Raw genomic sequence first — 18,014 nt, 5'->3', positions numbered from 1 at the left:
TCTCAGACTTTTGTATCTTTTTCCTGATGGAAGAAGGTGGAAGAGGGAATGTCCGAGGTGCATGGGGTTCTTGATTATGCTGGCTGCTTTGTCACGGCAGTGGGAAGTGTAGATGGGTTTGTGTGATGGACTGGGTTACGTTCGCAACCCTTTGGAACTTCTTGCGGTCTTGGATAAAAGTTATTGGCTGGGATTTCCCGCACACCTTTTCTGGCAGTGAAGGCGACACATCGTCGCCCATTGATGGGATCATCCAGTCCCGCTGATGTTTACAATGGTTCGCCCCATCCTACGAGGACTGGAAGATGCTGCCAGCAGGGAAAGGTTGGTGAATCCCACCCATTGTCTTGCCTAGTTTATATATGGATTTGTACCACAACATATTCTTTCTTTTTTGTTTCAGATCCTGAGATTATTTGTCCTGACCTCCCTTGTCAAACAGGTAAGTTCCAAATACATCGTGACGCAACTAGGAGACTCAATTGGAGAGCTGAATGATTACATGTGGACTATAGGCAAAGCGTACTTACACCACACAAACTGTACCTAAGATCATATAGAGCATTTAGACCAGGTTGTAGACTGTACGTGGAGTCGAAGACTTGCTGAAACACTTTTCTCTCTCCCTCTCTTCTCCCTCCGCAGCTGGGCCTAGTTCTGACTGAATTACTTTGAATCATTTTAGTAGGGAAAAAAGTAGAATATTCTAGAAATAGATACATGAAGGTCCCTTGTCAATAAGGGATTGGAGGGAAGCTCAGAGTGAAATCCTTTTCTTAAATAAAAGCACCGACATGCTTGAGTCACTCTGTGAAGCAGAGGCAGAGTTGCTACCAAACGTACGTACAAGAGCCCAGAGCAGTTGAAGACACCGATTTTGGGGAGGGCGGGAGGTCATTGATTTTGGTGAAAGACAGATCTCCCTTCATGTAAAGCAACCTTTATCCCACAGTCAGCCTTTTTGGGGCAAATTTCTGAGACCTCACAAGCCAGACTGAGCAACGTAATTGAGGTGGGAGTTGGGGCCTACCTGGTCCCATTTCCAATATCCTGAGCACCCAAACACCAGAGGCAGCCAGAAAAAAATAAATACAGTGGGTGCTTCAGACTGCCCTTAAACCCTGCTGAACAGAAAGGGGTTTTTAAGACAGGCTGAAGACCTTCAGGTAGGCCGCAATTATTAGCTTGAATCTTAGATTAGTTTTGGAAGGTGCTGGGAGGAACACTCCTGCTCCTTGAAGGGCCGAGGAAAATAATTTGACTCTTAACTCTGCTGGGCCTCGTCTCTTGCGTCGCTCTGCGAGGTGTAAACAACGCAGGCTTCAACCAGTTTCAACCTGACGTTACAGTCTGAGGCCCCTGTTAAAACAGGTAGGTGTTTCTGGTCAGGTAGCAGTCTGGTCATATGATTGAAATGGTGCTGCTACATCACTGAGGGACGGTAAGCTCAACCCCTTTCTTCAGGCCATTGCTGGCCTGTTAACACGTAAACAAACAGCAGGAGTAGACCATTCAACCCCTCGAGCCTGCTCCACCATTCAGTAAGACCATGGCTGATCTGTTAGTAACCTCAAATTTGCCTTCTGCCTACCCTTGCTCACCAAGAATCTATCCAACTCTGCCTTAAAAATATTCGGCGATCTGTTTCCACCGCCTTTTCAGGAACAGAGTTCCAGAAACTCGCAATTCGCAGAGAAAACATTTTACCCCATCTCCGTTATAAATGGACAACCTCTCACTTTTAAACAGTGACCCCGAGTTCTAGACTTACTCATATCGGGAAACATCTTCTCCACATCTGCCCTGTCAAGACCTCTCAAGATCTTACATGTTTTAATCAAGTCGCATTTTACTTTTCTAAATTCCAACGGATATAAGCCTGGCCTTTCCAGCCTTCCTTCATAAAACAATCCACTCATTCCTGGTATTAGTCTGGTAAATCTTTGTTGAATTGCTTCCAATTCATTAATATCCTTCCTGAACAAAGAACAAAGAAAATTACAGCACAGGAACAGGCCCTTCGGCCCTCCAAACCTGCACCGACCATGCTGCCCGACTGAACTAAAACCCCCTATGCTTCTGGGAACCATATCCCTCTATTCCCATCCTATTCATGTACTTGTCAAAATGCCCCTTAAAAGTCACTACCGTATCCCTTCCACTACCTCCCCCAGCAACGAGTTCCAGGCACCCACCACCCTCTGTGTAAAAAATCTCTTGTACATCTCCTTTAAACCTTGCCCCTCGCACCTTAAACCTATTCCCCCTAGTAATTGATTCTTCCACCCTGGGAAAAGCTTCTGACTATCCATTCTGTCCATGCCCCTCACAATCTTGTAGACTTCTATCAGGTCTCCCCTCAACCTCCGTCGCTCCAGTGAGAACAAACCAAGTTTCTCCAACCTCTCCTCATAGCTAATGCCCTCCATACCAGGCAACATCCTGGTAAATCTTTCCTGTACCCTCTGCAAAGCCTCCACATCCTTCTGGTAGTGTGGGCGAGCAGAATTGAACACTATATTCCATGTGTGGCCTAACTAAGATTCTATAAAGCTGCAACATGGCTTGCCAATTAAACTCAATGCCCTGGCTGATGAAGGCAAGCATGCCGCATGCCTTCTTGACTACTTTTTCCACCTGCATTGCCACTTTCAGTGACCTGTGTACCTGTACACCCAGATCCCTCTGCTTATCAATACTCCTAAGAGCTCTGCCATTTACTGTAAATTTCCTCTCCGTATTAGACCTTCCAAAACTCATTACCTCACATTTGTCCGGATTAAACTCCATCTGCCATCTCTTCACCCAAGTCTCCAACTGATCTAAACCCTGCTGTACCCTCTGATGGTCCTATCTGCAGATCCACCAATCTTTGTGCTGTCTGCAAGCTTACTAATTAATCCAGTTACATTTTCCTCCAAATCATTTATATATATTACAAACAGCTAAGGTCCCAGCACTGATCCCTGAGGAACACCATTGAAGTAAAGAGACCAACACTGCACACGATACTCTAAATGTGGTCTCACAACTGTCCTGTACAAATGAAGTGTAATTGTATTCAGTTTCCCTCGCAATAAATGACAACTTTCCACCAGCCTGCTTAATGACTTACTGTACCTGCATACTAGTCTTTTGTGATTCATGCACTAGGACACACAGATCCTTCTGCACCTCAGAGCTCTGTAAACTCTCCCCATTTTTTCTATTTTTTACAACGCAGTCCATTGCCAGTAAAGCACTTTGAGACATGTTTTAAACATTTCCTTCATAGGGTATGGGTGTTGCTGGCCATGCCCTTGAACTGAATTGCTTCCTGGGCCACTTTCAGAGGGCAGTTAAACATCAACCACACTGGCTGTGAGACACATATAGGCCAGGCCAGGTAAGGATGGCAGATTTCCTTCCCCGAAGGACATTAGTGAATTAGGCAACCCATCATAGGAGCCATGGTCACCATTCCTTCGACGTCTAAGGAATAATCACAGACATATTAATTAATTGAACTTAAGTTCCATCAGCTGTCATGGTGAGATTTCATAGAAGCCCTAAAGTGCAGAAGGAGGCCATTCAGCCCATCGTGTCTGCACGACTCTCTGAAAGAACAGCCTACACATGCTTTCCCCTCCACTCTATCCCTGTAACTCCTGTGCATTTCGCATGGCCAATCCACCTAACCTGCAATCTTTGGACACCTAAGGAGCAATTTATTGTGGCCAGTCCACCTAACCTGCACACCTTTGGATACTAAGAGACAATTTAGCATGGCCAATCCACCTAATCTGCACATCTTTGGATACTAAGAGACAATTTAGCATGGCCAATCCACCTTATCTGCACACCTTTGGATACTAAGGGACAATTTAGCATGGCCAATCCACCTAACCTGCGCACCTTTGGATACTAAGGGAAAATTTAGCATGGCCAATCCACCTAACCTGCACATCTTTGGATACTAAGAGACAATTTAGCATGGCCAATCCACCTTATCTGCACACCTTTGGATACTAAGAGACAATTTAGCATGGCCAATCCACCTAACCTGCGCACCTTTGGATACTAAGAGGCAATTTAGCATGGCCAATCCACCTAACCTGTACATCTTTGGATACTAAGGGACAATTTAGCATGGCCAATCCACCTAACCTGCACATCTTTGGATACTAAGGGACAATTTAGCATGGCCAATCCACCTAACCTGTACATCTTTGGATACTAAGAGACAATTTAGCATGGCCAATCCACCTAACCTGTACATCTTTGGATACTAAGAGACAATTTAGCATGGCCAATCCACCTAACCTGCGCACTTTTGGATACTAAGAGGCAACTTAGCATGGCCAATCCACCTAACCTGTACATCTTTGGATACTAAGGGACAATTTAGCATGGCCAATCCACCTAACCTGTACATCTTTGGATACTAAGGGACAATTTAGCATGGCCAATCCACCTAACCTGTACATCTTTGGATACTAAGGGACAATTTAGCATGGCCAATCCACCTAATCGGCGCATCTTTGGATACTAAGGAGCAATTTAGCATGGCCAATCCACCTAACCTGTACATCTTTGGATACTAAGGGACAATTTAGCATGGCCAATCCACCTAATCGGCGCATCTTTGGATACTAAGGAGCAATTTAGCATGGCCAATCCACCTAATCGGCACATCTTTGGACTGTGGGAAGAAACCGGAGCACCCAGAGGAAACCTGTGCAGACACGGGAAGAACATGCAGATTCCACACAGACAGTGACCCAAGCCGGGAATCGAACCCACGTCCCTGATGTGGTGAGGCAGCAGTGCCAACCACTGTGCTGCCGTGTCGCCCATATTTGAATCTGTGTCCTCCAGAGCATTAGCCTGGGCCTCTGGATCGCTGAAGATAGCAGCTTCCTGGGGTGCTGAAGGACGCTGTATAAACACAGGGCTCCCACTACCCATCCTTTCGATAGTGCTCCTACCCCTCAAAGGCACGAAGGCCTCATTCCACTGGACAAAGTGGGGGTTCTGTCTGCAAAGTGTTCTGAGGGAGACTGGGCGGGTTAGCCCAAAGTGCCAGCAAGGCTAAAACCTCTTCTCTTTCTAATCGTTTTCAGATGCCTTTAACAGTAACGGCGCATACCCAGCTTTCCCATTCAGCCCCCCGTATGGGCTCTACTTTGGTAACTGGTCAAAAACACAGCAGGAGTTTATCTCAGAAACGCGTACTGCTAAGTACCCAGAGATCTACAACAAACTGGTAGCGACAATGGCTTACACCGCAGAGATGGCTAAATTCTCCACTGGAGAGGAGCGTCAGAATTGGACAGAGTTATTCATAGATTCCTTCAAAACGATTTACAAAGATTTAACTGGAAATGTTGACATGGCTCCAGGGCTGTGCTGAGGGGCGTGACCGGGCTGCCCCTTCCCTGGGCGGGTAACGCTCTGCGGAACATGCCCATGCCCCCCCTTCACCGCCCCCCCCGCCCCCCCCCCACCCACCCCTCCCCCCAGCTCCCCCCCACACCCCGCGCCATCGATGGGCAATGCCAGCTCACCCCGCAGCTTCTTGTTCTGAGCCTTGCGTGTCCCCCCACCACCCCCGCGCTAGGGACCTCCCAGCAGCTGGTCAACGTCGGTACCTCTCAGGGGTGGGGTGGGGTGGGGGGTGGGGTGGGGTGGGGGGTGGGGGGGGTGGGACACACAAAGGTTCGCACGCCAAAGTCTTTTGTGCAGCTGCATTCGGACCGCTGCCTGTTTTGGGGGGGGGGTGCTGGGGTCCCAGGATCAAGACCCTTCCCTCCCCCCCTCCCCCCCACCGGCACCCCCAGGAACCACCACCTGGGGGGGCCTCCCAGTACCCTGCCCTGCCCCTCCAGGGAGGCTCCCAGAACCCATCCCACCCTGGGGTGGGGGGGGGGGGGGGGGGGCAGGACCCTCCCTCTCCCCTCTTTGGGGGGGGAAGGGTTCCCAGGATTCCCCTCCACCACCCCCCACAGGCCTCCAGGCCCCAGTTCCCCCTAGGGGGTCCCAGGGTCCACCCACCCCCTGGGGATGGGGTGGGGGGTGGCATTTGCCCTCTTCAATCCAGCTCACCTAGCCAACACCCCACTCTCCCCGTCCCCAGGGCTCCCTCGAGCTCACCAACTCCCCACAATTGAATTGTGATCCAGGAAACCGGAATGGGCGTATCTGCTGCTTGGGGAGATGGGCGAGTGGGATTTAGCAGTGTGAAATGGACCACCAGGAGGGATCTCCTGGAGTTCAGGCCTAATCAGGGCCTAAATCAGCTCGATCAGAGAGGTGGGGTGGGAGGGGGTGGGTGACCAACTAAAATGGAAACTTGCCCCACCCAAAACTCTGAAGTAAAGCCTAAACTCTCCCTAAAAGCAGGAATGACTGAAGGTAGAGAGAGGACGGCACAGTGTTCCAAGTTGGAAATCGGAAAACTTCCCAGTGGATTTTTGGAGTTATCCATTCTGGATGGATTCTTGCTGATTTTCATCACTCGCACCCTCCCCCCCCACTCCTCTCCCTCCCCCTCGCTGCCTGACCATTGAGTACCAAACTTGACCGTCTTCTCAACCTGTGCCCTATCTTCTCAGCCAATTGGCACGCAGGGATTTCGGGTTTCCCATTGAATGTTGCATGAGGTTTAGTCAAAGTCTGTCCCACCTCCAATATTTTTGGAATCTCTTGCTCGACAAGAGTTTTAAGAGACAAACGCGCACAATTTTTCTTAATCCCCAACGGTTGCAATGACTCCCTACTTCTCTCTTTCTCTCTCTCTTTTTCTTTCTCTCACTCTGGTTGATACCTCAGTGGTCTGGAGCTTAATCTGTAGTCTCGGCAGCAGGTTTAGCAACCCTCATGGGGGTTTGGATGAGGAGAGCTTCCCAGGAATGTTACCCTGGCGTTCCTCTTCCGCGGAGGCCGATGGCCTGAGTTTGCGTTCCCAGCTGTAGGTTTTCTGATTTCTTTCCCCTCCCCCTCTCCCGGGCCCACCCCAGCTGTGGTTCAGGAGAGGAGCCTGTATCTGCTGCCGTGTTGCCTAGGGTCGGGCGCTCTCCCTGCCTTCCTCTGATGCCTTTGTTGACCTGTACATGTATCATATAATAAAGGTTTCATCTCATTCTCGGATGCTGGCTGATGATTTAATGGCAAAGAAGGAAGGGCAAACTTGCATTTATATAGCACCTTTCATGACCGCAGCTCATCAAAAAGCACTGTCGGGCTGGTGAAGTTTTTTTTTGGAGCGTGGTCACTGTGAGAAACTGAGAGGGGTGGGGAGGTGGGGTGCGGTTTGTGGACAGCAGGTTCCCACAAGCAGAATGAGCAGATAATCCGTTCCAAGCAAGGTGATTTGAGGCATTAAATACGGAACCCAAACATCGGGAGGAATTCCCCCTCCTCTCCCTCGGAATACCAGCACGGGATAATCCATGCCCACATGAGAGGGCACGGTTAGACAGGGTGTATTTAGGAAGGATGTTCCTGGTGTGGGGGAGGCCAGATCTCGGGATCATAGTTTAAGGATAAGGGGTAAACCTTTTAGAACTGAGGTGAGGAGAAATTTCTTCACCCAGAGGGTGGTAAATGTGTAGGATCCACTGCCACAGTGGTTAGCACAGCTGCCTCGCAGCACCAGGGACCTAGGTACGAGTCCCAGTTTTGGTCACCGTCTGTGTGGAGTCTGCATGTTCTCCCCGTGTCTGCGTGGGTTTCCTCCAACGGTCTAAAAGCCGTGTTGGTTAGATGCATTGGCCAAGCTAAATTCTCCCTCAGTGTACCCGAACAGGGGTGTGGCGACTGGGGGAGTTTCACAGTAACTTCATTGCAGTGTTAATGGAAGGCTACTTGTGACACTAATAAATAAACTTTAAACTTAAACAAAGGCTCGGTTTTAAATCTGATTCACAGTGGGCTCCTCTGATAGTGCAGCTCTCCCGCAGCACTGTACAGCGCAGTGCTGGCCTACAATCTTGTGAGCCCGGGGCAAAGGTGTCACCCACTGAGCCACAGGTCAAGAGATGTGGTGGGTTTTGGGACAAACCATTTACCTAAGCAACTATAGACTATAGCTCTGCGCAGTTACTGGAGAATCCATTGGAGTCATGATGTGGGTATGCCGGCGTTGGACTGGCGTAAACACAGTAAAAAGTCTGACAACACCAGGTTTTAGTCCAACCTATTTATTTGATAATATACTCACAAGCTTTCGAGGGACACCCTCTTCGTCAGGTGAATGGAGAGTTCTGGCCTCAGACAGAGCATATAAAGCACAGACAGTTTAGAGATTACTGATTAGAATGCGAATCTTTACACCTAACCTGCTGTTCAAGACCTGTTCAAGACTTCAGGACTTGAACAGCAGGTTAGGTGTAAAGATTCGCATTCTAATCAGTAATCTCTAAACTGTCTGTGCTTTATATGCTCTGTCTGAGGCCAGAACTCTCCATTCACCTGACGAAGAGGGTGTCCCTCGAAAGCTAGTGAGTATATTATCAAATAAATAGGTTGGACTAAAACCTGGTGTTGTCAGACTTTTTACTGAATCCATTGGACTCAGCGAGGCCTTGGTGTCAGTCACTGAAAGTAAGTGCGCCGTCCAGCAGGCAGTAATGAAGGCAAATGGTACGTTGGCCTTCATAGAGAGAAGATTTGAGTATAGGGATAGGGATATTTTGCCACTATTGTACAGGGTATTGGTGAGGCCATACCTGGAGTACTGTGTGCAGTTTTGGTGTCCTTACCTGAGGAAGGATGTTCTTGCTATAGAGGGAGCACAGCGAAGGTTTACCAGGCTGATTCCTGGGGTGGCAGCTCTGTCACATGAGGAGACACTAAGTCGGTTAGGATTGTATTCACTGGAGTTTAGAAGAGTGATAGAAACTTATAAAATTCTGACAGGGTTAGACAGGATAGATTCAGAAAGAATGTTTCCGATGGTGGGGGAGTCCAGAACTAGGGGTCATAGTTTGAGGATAAGGGATAAACCTTTTAGAACTGAGGTGAGGAGAAATTTCTTCACCCAGAGGGTGGTGAACGTGTGGAATTCACTACCACAGAATGTAGTTGAGGCCAAAACATTGTGTGATTTCAAGAATAAATTTGACATAGTTCTTGGGGCTAAAAGGATCAAGGGATAGGAGAGGAAGGAGGATCAGGATATTAAATTTGATGATCAGCCACGATCAAGATGAATGGTGGAGCAGGCTCGAAGGGCCGAATGGCCTAGTCCTGCTTCTAGTTTCTATGTCACAGCCAAGAAACGCACTTATTCGAGGATCTTAGTTAGCGGGATCCCAACCTCTAAGACCTGCTGCTCAATGGTATGGCCCGTGTAAATCTAGTCCCCATCCTGCATTGGCTGTGGCCATTCAGATGTGAATTTTACAGAAGATAGTGTTTGTTCCTTCACACCGCGCAAGAGTCAAAATGTAATGCAAGACACGGCGGAAATGCACGGCAGGTCAGTCAGCTCCTGGGACGGAGGAATGAACAGGTTAGACATTGGTGCAGGACAGGATCGATCCACAACTTCCTGATGACGGATAGCAATCTAACAGGACAACCCGTCTTCCCTCTCGCAGGCTCGGAGATGCCGTTAGACCTGGAGTTTCTTTTATGATTCATATTGGACTCAACTCAGTCCCCGCTCCAACTGTTATAGAGTGAGGAGCAGAGGGAGGTTAGAGGGACAGAGGGGAGATTAAGGAGTTTGGGGCCAGGGATATAGGAGAGAGGCTCATTTCCACAGATATCAGTAGTTGCTGATACGAACCCACCTCAGTGTTCCAATCTAGCAGCGAGAAGAAACTTTATCCAAATCCCCTACAAAGTTCAGTCAGGACAAACCAGCATTCAGGGCATAGAAACACATAGAGGAATGAGTTTCTCAGACTTCAAGGGCCTGAACGCTACCCCATTGGAGGGGAGATTGCCTAACGTGGGTGTGCCAAGTTCACCAGCCATCGAAATCAGTTCGGGAACCTAACAGTAAGGTTTAAAGTTTATTTATTCGTCACAAGTAAGGCTTTGCATTAACACTGTAATGAAGTTACTGTGAAATTCCCCTAGTCGCTGCACTCTGGCACCTGTTCAGGTCAATGCTCCTAACCAACACATCGTTCAGACTGTGGGAGAAAACCGGAGCACCCGGAGGAAAGCCCCGCAGACACGGAGGGAATGTGCAGACTCCACACAGACAGGGACCCAGGCCGGGAATCGAACCCTGGTGTTGTGGGGCAGCAGTGCTAACCACTGTGCCACCTGCTGTCAATGGCCTTCCTGCCAGCCCCGAGCTCGGGTCTTGGTCCCCCAGATGCCCTTACTAAAAGGCGAGTGGCACACGGCGAGTGAAAAAGAGGCTTTTTTTTTCATTTTAAATTCATTTCCAAGATGTAGGCATCGCTGGCTAGGCTGGCCTTTATTGCCCATCCCCAATTGCCCCTTGAGAAGGCAATGGTGAGCTGCTTTCTTGAACCCGTTGCAATCCATGGGGTATAGGTACACCCACAGTGCTGTTAGAGAGTGAGCTTGACTCAGAGACATCGAAGGAGCAGCTGATTATATTTCCAAGTCAGGATGGTGAGTGAGTTGGAGGGAAATCTCCAGGTGGTGGTGGTGTTCCCTTGTATCTGCTGCTCTTGTCCTTGGAGATGGTATGGGTTTGTAGTTTTGGAAGGTGCTGCCTAAGGAGCCTTGGTGAGTTCCTGCAGTACATCTTGTAGATGGTACACGGCTGCCACTATTTGTTGGTAATGGAGGGAGTGAATGTTTGTGGAAGGGGTAGTATTCAAACGGGGCTGCTTTGTCCTGGATGGTGTCGAGCTTCTCATTTATTTTGGCAATGCTATGACGGAGCTCCTAATCAACACCAAACAACACCACGCTCAGAAGATTGGATCTGAACTGGGGTTGGGTTGTATTGAGTAGATATCAGAGAGGGCATTATTCTAAAGGCATTGCGTAGTAGGATGCTGGGGATTATTTTGACAATCCTGGTGTATTGGATTCCCCCGGAACTTCCATGGTTCCACCTGGTCATATTTTCTATGAGGACAACAGATAAAGAACAAACAGCAAAAGAGTTCCTTCCTTAGGGTGGCACAGTAGTTAGCACTGCTGCCCCACAGCACCAGGGACCAGGGGTCAATTCCAGCCTCAGGTCACTGTCTGTGTGGAGTTTGCATGTTCTCCCCGTGTCTGCATGGGTTTCCTCCGGGTGCTCCGGTTTCCTCCCACAGTCTGAAAGACGTGCTGGTTAATCGCATTGACCATGCTAAATCCTCCCTCAGTGTACCCGAACAGGAGCCAGAGTGTGGCGACCAGGGGATTTTCACAGTAACTTCATTGCAGTGTTAATGTAAGCCTTTCTTGTGACTAATAAATACGTTTTATTTCTTAGTATCACCCACGATCTCATGTAGGCTAACCGTGGACATCCTGTGTGAGGTGACGGGAGGAGAAATTCCAACCCATTCTCACTGCCCCGTGCAGCCCTTCATCAGGGCAGCCTGGTCGGTTTAGCTCAGCTGGCTGGACAGTCGGTTGGTGATGCGGAGTGACACCAACAGTATGGGTTCAAATCCCATACCAGCTGAGTTTATTCACAAAGGCTCTGCTTTCTCAATCTTGGGTGGCACAGTGATTAGCATTGTTGCCTCATAGCTCCAAAGGCCAGGTTCGATTCCAGGCTCGGGTCACTGTCTGTGTAGGGTTTGCATGTTCTCCCCGTGTCTGTGTGGGTTTCCTCCGGGTGCTCCGGTTTCCTCCCACGGTCCAAAGATGTGCAGGTTAGGTGGATTGGCCATGCTAAATTGACCCTTATTATCACAGGGTCAAGGAGGGTAAATATGTGGGGTTACGGGGATAGGATGTGGATGGGATTGTTGTTGGTGCAGACTCGATGGGCTGAATGGCCTCCTTCTGCACTGTAGGGATTCTATAAGGAGGTGGAGCAAAGTGGGAAGTGACCGAACAATGTGGCAGGTCTCCCACTGGGGGAGAAATCCCGAATCTGAATGGGGATGATTCCACAGCCTGTGTTATTCGAGATTCAAGCCCCTGCCACTGACTGGGTTATGAATGGATTATGTCAGTTATAGTATTAGAAACCTCGAGAGAGAGGACATCTGTCTTCTTTTCCCCAAATCCTGGGAGAAGTGGCTCAGTTTGCTAAGTCGAAATATCTGGACTGCTCATCGTGCAGTCCAATTGGAGGCAATGCCCATTATCCATATGTTCCTTAAGAACCAGATGTGCAGAGTATTTCCTGAATGGTAAGAAATTAGAAAGTGTGAATGTGCAGAGGGACCTGGGTGTCCTTGTCTATAAGTCACTGAGGCTAGCATGTAGGTACAGCAAGCTATTAGGAGGAATGGATAGGATAGAGGTGGAGAGACTCTTCCCGCTCAAAAAAGACAGTAGGACTAGGGGGCACAGCCTCAAGATAAAGGGGGGGCATTTTAGAACGGAGTTGAGGAGGAACTTCTTCACTCAAAGGGTGGTGAATCTCTGGAATTCTCTGCCCGTTGAAGTGGTGGAGGCTGCCTCGCTAAATATTTTTAAGAAGCGGGTTGATGGGTTTTTGATAAGAGAGGGGATTAAGGGTTATGGGGAGAGGGCCAGAAAGTGGAACTGAGCCACGACAGATCAGCCATGATCTTATTGAATGGCGGGGCAGGCTCGAAGGGCTAGATGGCCTACTCCTGCTCCTATTTCTTATGTTCTTACGTTCTTAATGGAACGTGGGCCTTTATCACAACAGGATTTGAATACAGGAGAAGTGAGGTCTTGCATTGATTACATAGGAGCTTGGTTAAACCATACCTGGTCTAATGTGTGCAGTTTTGGTTCCCTTACCTCAGAAAAGATATTATTACCAAAGCGGGGGACACAGTGAAGGTTCACCAGACTTGTTCCAGGGATGGTGGGACTGCCTTATGGAGAGAGATTGGGAAAACTGGGTCTGTAGTCTCTGGAGTTTCGGAGAATGAGAGGTGATCTCATTGGAACCTACAAAATACTTCAAGGAATAGACAGGGGAGATGCGGGTAAGATGTTTCCCCTTGGCCGGGGAGTCGGGAACCAGGGGGCACCATTTCACAATAAGGGGGAAGCCACTTGGGACCGAGATAAGGAGAAATTTCTTTACACAGAGCGGGGTGGAATTCTCTACCCCAGAGAGCTCAGTGGAAGGTCCGTCACTGAGTGTGTTTAACGCAGAGATTGATAGACTCTGATTAACATTAACATAAAGATAAAAGGCATTGAAGTGTCGGATCAGCCATGATCATGTTGAATGCCGGGGCAGGCTCGATGAGTGAGGCCATTCAGCCCAATGTTTCTACCTCCCCTTGGGGCTGTGTGGCCACTTATATATCCTCCCTCCCCATCACCCCATTGTTATAGGTGAGAACAGTGTACAAGCTGGACTCTGCACCAGGGCCTTCTCAGCACTACTGGGCGGAAATAGCTGAGTGAATGATGGATACATCGGCCAGAACATTCCAAAGGACCCTCGTTTGGGGAAATTGGTCCTCTTGGGATTGGCAAGTGGCAAATGCAACTAAGAAAGATGAAGGAGAGAAATCAGGAAAATGTAGAGCAGTTAGTTTAATATCTGATGCGGAAAAGTCCTCCAAGCATCGATTGACAGGACGTCTGAAGCTGGCCCGAGAGAGGTGGTTGGAAGCTCATTTGAACGTTGAGTTGTGTGAGGAAGTAATTAGCAGACAGGGGGATGGAGTTTACACAGATATCCAGAAAGCATTAGACAAGGTCCCGCAAGAGAGACAGTTTTCTTTCATTAAAACTCATGAAATTGATGGCAATTTTTTGACTCGGGTTAGGAGAGACTTGAAGACAGAGGTTAGGAGTGCTTGAATTTCTCTTTGATCTTTTATGGGATGTGAGCGTCGCAGGCAAGACCAGAATTTATTGTCCCTCCCTAATTGCCCCAGTCGGCCATCTCAGAGTTAAATGTCAACCCACATCACTGTGGATTTGGACTCACATGTAGGCCGGGCCAGGTAAAGGATGGCAGATTTCCTTCTCTGAAGGACATGAGTGAGCCAGATGGGTTTTTCCCTCAATTAACAATCAGACTAGGGGTGGGATTTTCCAGCCGCATTTGCCCCGAGACTGGAAAACCCCAACCAAGGTCAGTGGACCTTTGCGTGATCTGTGTCCTGCCCACTGCGATTTCCGTGGTGGGCGAGACGGGAAAGCTCAGCCCGAGATTTTAATTACAGATTTATGAATTGATTTTAAATTCCACCTGCTGCCGTGGTGGGATTTGAACCTGTGTTCCCAAAGTATCAGCCTGGGGCCTCTGGTTACTCACCCAATCTCATTAGCACTGAGCTAGGCCACAACCTCCAGCTAAATGAGAAATGGTGTCCCCAAAGACCTACGTTGGGACCTCAACTATTCATTATGGAACCCCTACAGTGCACAAAGAGGCCATTCAGCCCTTCGAGTCTGCACCGACCACAATCCCACCCAATCCTATTCCCGTAACCCCACATATTTACTCTGCTAATCCCCTGACACCAAGGTCAATTTAGCACAGCCAATGCGCCTAACCCATACATCTTTGGAGAGTGGGGGGAAACCAGAGCACCCGGAGAGACCCACACAGACACGGGGAGAACACGCAAACTCCACACAGACAGTGACCCCAGCCTGGAAGTTGAACCCAGGTCCCTGGCGCTGTGAGGCAGCAGTGCTGACCACTGGGCCACCGAGCCGCCTATGTTTATTAGTGACTTGGATAACACAATAGAGTTGAGCCAAACAGTCTCCAAACATAGGGCACATCCCGATACCATCCAAGCTTGCTGATAAAGAGAGAGAGGTGGCATTGTGTGTGTGGGCTGGTGTAGAATATCAGTGATAGATCACGTGAGTAGACATCAACTGTGTCAGAAGTGTAAGTTCATCTGTTCACTCGGCCTGGCCTACACATGAGTCTGAATCCACAGCAATGTGGTTGACTTTTAGCTGCCCCTCTGAAGTGGCTGAGTATTATTTCAGTGCTTTAAAAACCAGGGGCAGTGGCGGCCTAAAGCGACTTAGGAGTCAGCTTACACAGACCATTCAAATAGTAGTGGTCAAATACAATTTAAAAAAAAGACAAGAGGACTGTTAGCCTAATGGTAAGTGTGGAGATAGTGCGAGAAGCTTTGTTACATCAGTATAAAACCCTGGTTAGATCACTTCTGGAACATTGATTTGATTTTTTATTGTCACATGTATTAGCACGTGGTGAAAAGTATTGTTTCTTGCGCACTATACAGACAAAGCATGCTGTTCATAGAGAAGCAGAGAGAGGGTGCAGAATGTAGTGTTACAGTCATAGCTAGGGTGTAATACGAGGTAAGTCCATTCAAAAGTCTGATGGCAGCAGCAGGGGGTTAGCACTGCTGCCTCACAGCGTCAGGGACCCGGGTTCGATTCTGGCCTCGGGTCACTGTCTGTGTGGGGTTTGCACGTTCTCCCCATGTCTGCGTGGGTTTGTTCCGGTTTCCTCTCACACTCCAAAGACATGCAAGTTGGGTGCCTTGGCCATGTTAAATTAACCCTTAGTGTCCCAAGGTAAAAGCAAAATACCGTGAATGCTGGCACCTGAAACGAAAATATTAATGGGCATTTCCAACACTTTCTCAGCCTTCTGTACACCCTCTCACATTGCCACTGTCCAATTCCATCACCCCCCTCCCTACCCTCACAGTATAAATCTCTGCTGACTCTCTTTCCTCTCAGCTCTGAGGAAGGACCATCCAGACTTGAAATGTTGGCTCTGTGTCCCTCTCCACTGATGCTGTCAGACCTGCTGAGATTTTCCAGCAGATTTCCGTATTTGCCTTAGTGCCCCAGGATGTGTCAACTTGGAGAGGAGGGGGTTGGGGGGTGGGGGGAGGGCCAGCCATGCTTAATTGCCCCTTAGTGGCAGGGAGAGCAGCAGGGTAAGTATGTGGGGTTAGAGCCTGGCTGGGATTGGTGTCAGTGCAGACTCAGTGGCCTCTCTCAGCACCGTAGGGATTCTGTGGTTCCAGGCTGGAGTTCCGAAGGTTTAGGGGTGATTTGATTGAGGTCTATCAGCGATTTGGAAGGAGTTGACAGGGTTTTCTCTGGTGGGGGGGGGGGGAAGCCCAGAACAAGGAGACTCAACTCGATGATTAGAGTTCCATCATTCAGCCAGTTTGCCTCTGCACAAGGACTGATACACCCTCACAATGAGATGTTTGCGAGTGGAGTGATAGACTGGCGTTGGGCGGGGAAATGAAACAGGACCAGGGTGAGCTGACAGGAGGAGAAGTTGTATTTTTGGCAGAAACAGAAGTTTTGGAATCCAGGGGAGATGGTAGGCCTGGGGGCTCACACATTCTATATTTGCTGGATTTGACCCTTTAGACCGGTGTGGGATTTTCCACACAATCTGCCCCGTAGTTCGCGGAGCTGGCCTGCTGTTGGCTGATAGCGGAGTTTTGTGGCCCCTCCCCGCCCCCCCCGCTGTTGCCGAGGGGGGGGATTGCCCGTCGATGCACCCCCTTCCCACCGGGAACCCATGGCGAGGGGCGGGGGGGAGGGGGCTGCCCCTTCTGCCAGGACCGGAGAAACCATTTACCTCTGGTGAGGAACTGACGTAAGATCAGGGCACCGAGACTGTTGTCTAGCCGTTGCCCTTTGTGGGAGCTTGCTGTGTACAAATTGGCTGCTATCTTCCACACTTCATTGGTTGTGAAGCGCTTGACAACATTCAGAGATGGTGGAAGTCAGTGTATTGATGTGGGCTCTTTCTCACTCAGTAGACCCTGGGAGCTGAGTGGGGTCACCTGATGAGGGTCGCAGAGAGAGGTAGAGGGGAAGGTTGGCACAGATAAATGGCTCGCCTCTAAAATGTCCTCTTGGTGTCTTTTCCAGAGCTTGCTGTGGCACCGTGCATGCAGCGGCCCGTGGACCTGGTCTTCATGGTTGATGGCTCGGAGAGAATGGGCTTGACCAACTTCAGGCACGTGCGAAACTTCATCGAGAAAGTGGCCACCACGTTGCCTTTGGCCAAGAGCAACAGTGACGCCTTGAGGGCCCGCATTGCCGTGCTGCAGTACGGCAGCGAGGACGAGCAGCAGTTGGTCTTCGGGTTCAGCCACAACGAGACCACCATCCTCGACTCCCTGGCCACCATGAGCTACCTGGACTCCTCCTCCAACGTGGGCTCTGCTATCATCTACGGCATCCGCAACCTGGTCCAGAGGCCGGGCCCGGCAGGCCTGGCTTCCCGGCGGGGGGCCGAGCTCTCCTTCATCTTCATCACCGATGGCACCAGCGGCAACAGGAGCCTGGGCGAGGCGGTGGACTCCATGCGCAAGCACGACGTGGTGCCAACGGTGATTGCCATGGGGCCGGAGGTGGACATGGACATCCTGCTGCAGATAGGCCTGGGAGAGAGGGCGGCCATCTTTCGGGCTGCAGACTACTCCCAGATCGTGCAACCTAGCTTCTTTGAAAGATTGTACAAGTGGATCTGTTAAAGACTTCAAATCCGCCATTTTCCTCTCGTCCCCCCCCTGCCGAGAGAGATTCACATAAAGTCGCCCCTCCCCACCCGAATATCTTTCTGTTTTTTAGTTTTTATGTTATTCAGGAAAAGGTAAAACAAGGTGCTTCTTTTTTTTTAGAAACAAAATTATACATATCGATTATTTTTTATCGTTGTCAATTTTTTGTGTGTGCGTGTGTGTTTCCAGCTCGCTAGGCCCCCCGGAGGACAATATCTCGGGTTGCCAACCCCGCTTGGGCTACTCCCCCCCCCATCAGACGGACCCGCCCCCCCCTCCCCCAACCCTCGCCCCATTGGTCAGGCAACATGTCACACGGCACTTGCCCTCCCCACCAATCGGCAAAGGGAACAGCTAACCTGCCACGCGATTGGCTGACACTTGATTGTCAAACGTTTGCTTTGCCCAACTCCAAGTGGAGTTCAAAGGTCATTTTCATTTGGTTTCTCTTTTCCGGAG

At 49.5% G+C, this 18,014-nt stretch overlaps 1 protein-coding gene across 1 annotated transcript in view; it reads left to right on the top strand.

The window, feature by feature from the left end:
- The window catches only part of col6a2 (collagen, type VI, alpha 2), a 75,670-nt gene extending 57,871 nt beyond the window's left edge, over positions 1–17,799 (top strand). The window contains exons 27-28 of the mRNA XM_080198581.1: positions 404–442; positions 16,921–17,799. Coding sequence (XP_080054707.1) covers positions 404–442; positions 16,921–17,528 — 647 coding nt within the window. The 3' untranslated portion in view covers positions 17,529–17,799. The remainder of the gene's footprint in view (positions 1–403; positions 443–16,920) is intronic.
- The last annotated feature ends 215 nt before the right edge of the window (positions 17,800–18,014 follow it).

The sequence above is a fragment of the Carcharhinus amblyrhynchos genome, chromosome 11 (assembly GCF_965287045.1).
Source record: "Carcharhinus amblyrhynchos chromosome 11, sCarAmb.v2.hapA, whole genome shotgun sequence".
In the NCBI taxonomy this organism is placed as follows: domain Eukaryota; kingdom Metazoa; phylum Chordata; class Chondrichthyes; order Carcharhiniformes; family Carcharhinidae; genus Carcharhinus; species Carcharhinus amblyrhynchos.
This window is presented reverse-complemented; position numbering and strand designations above follow the sequence as displayed.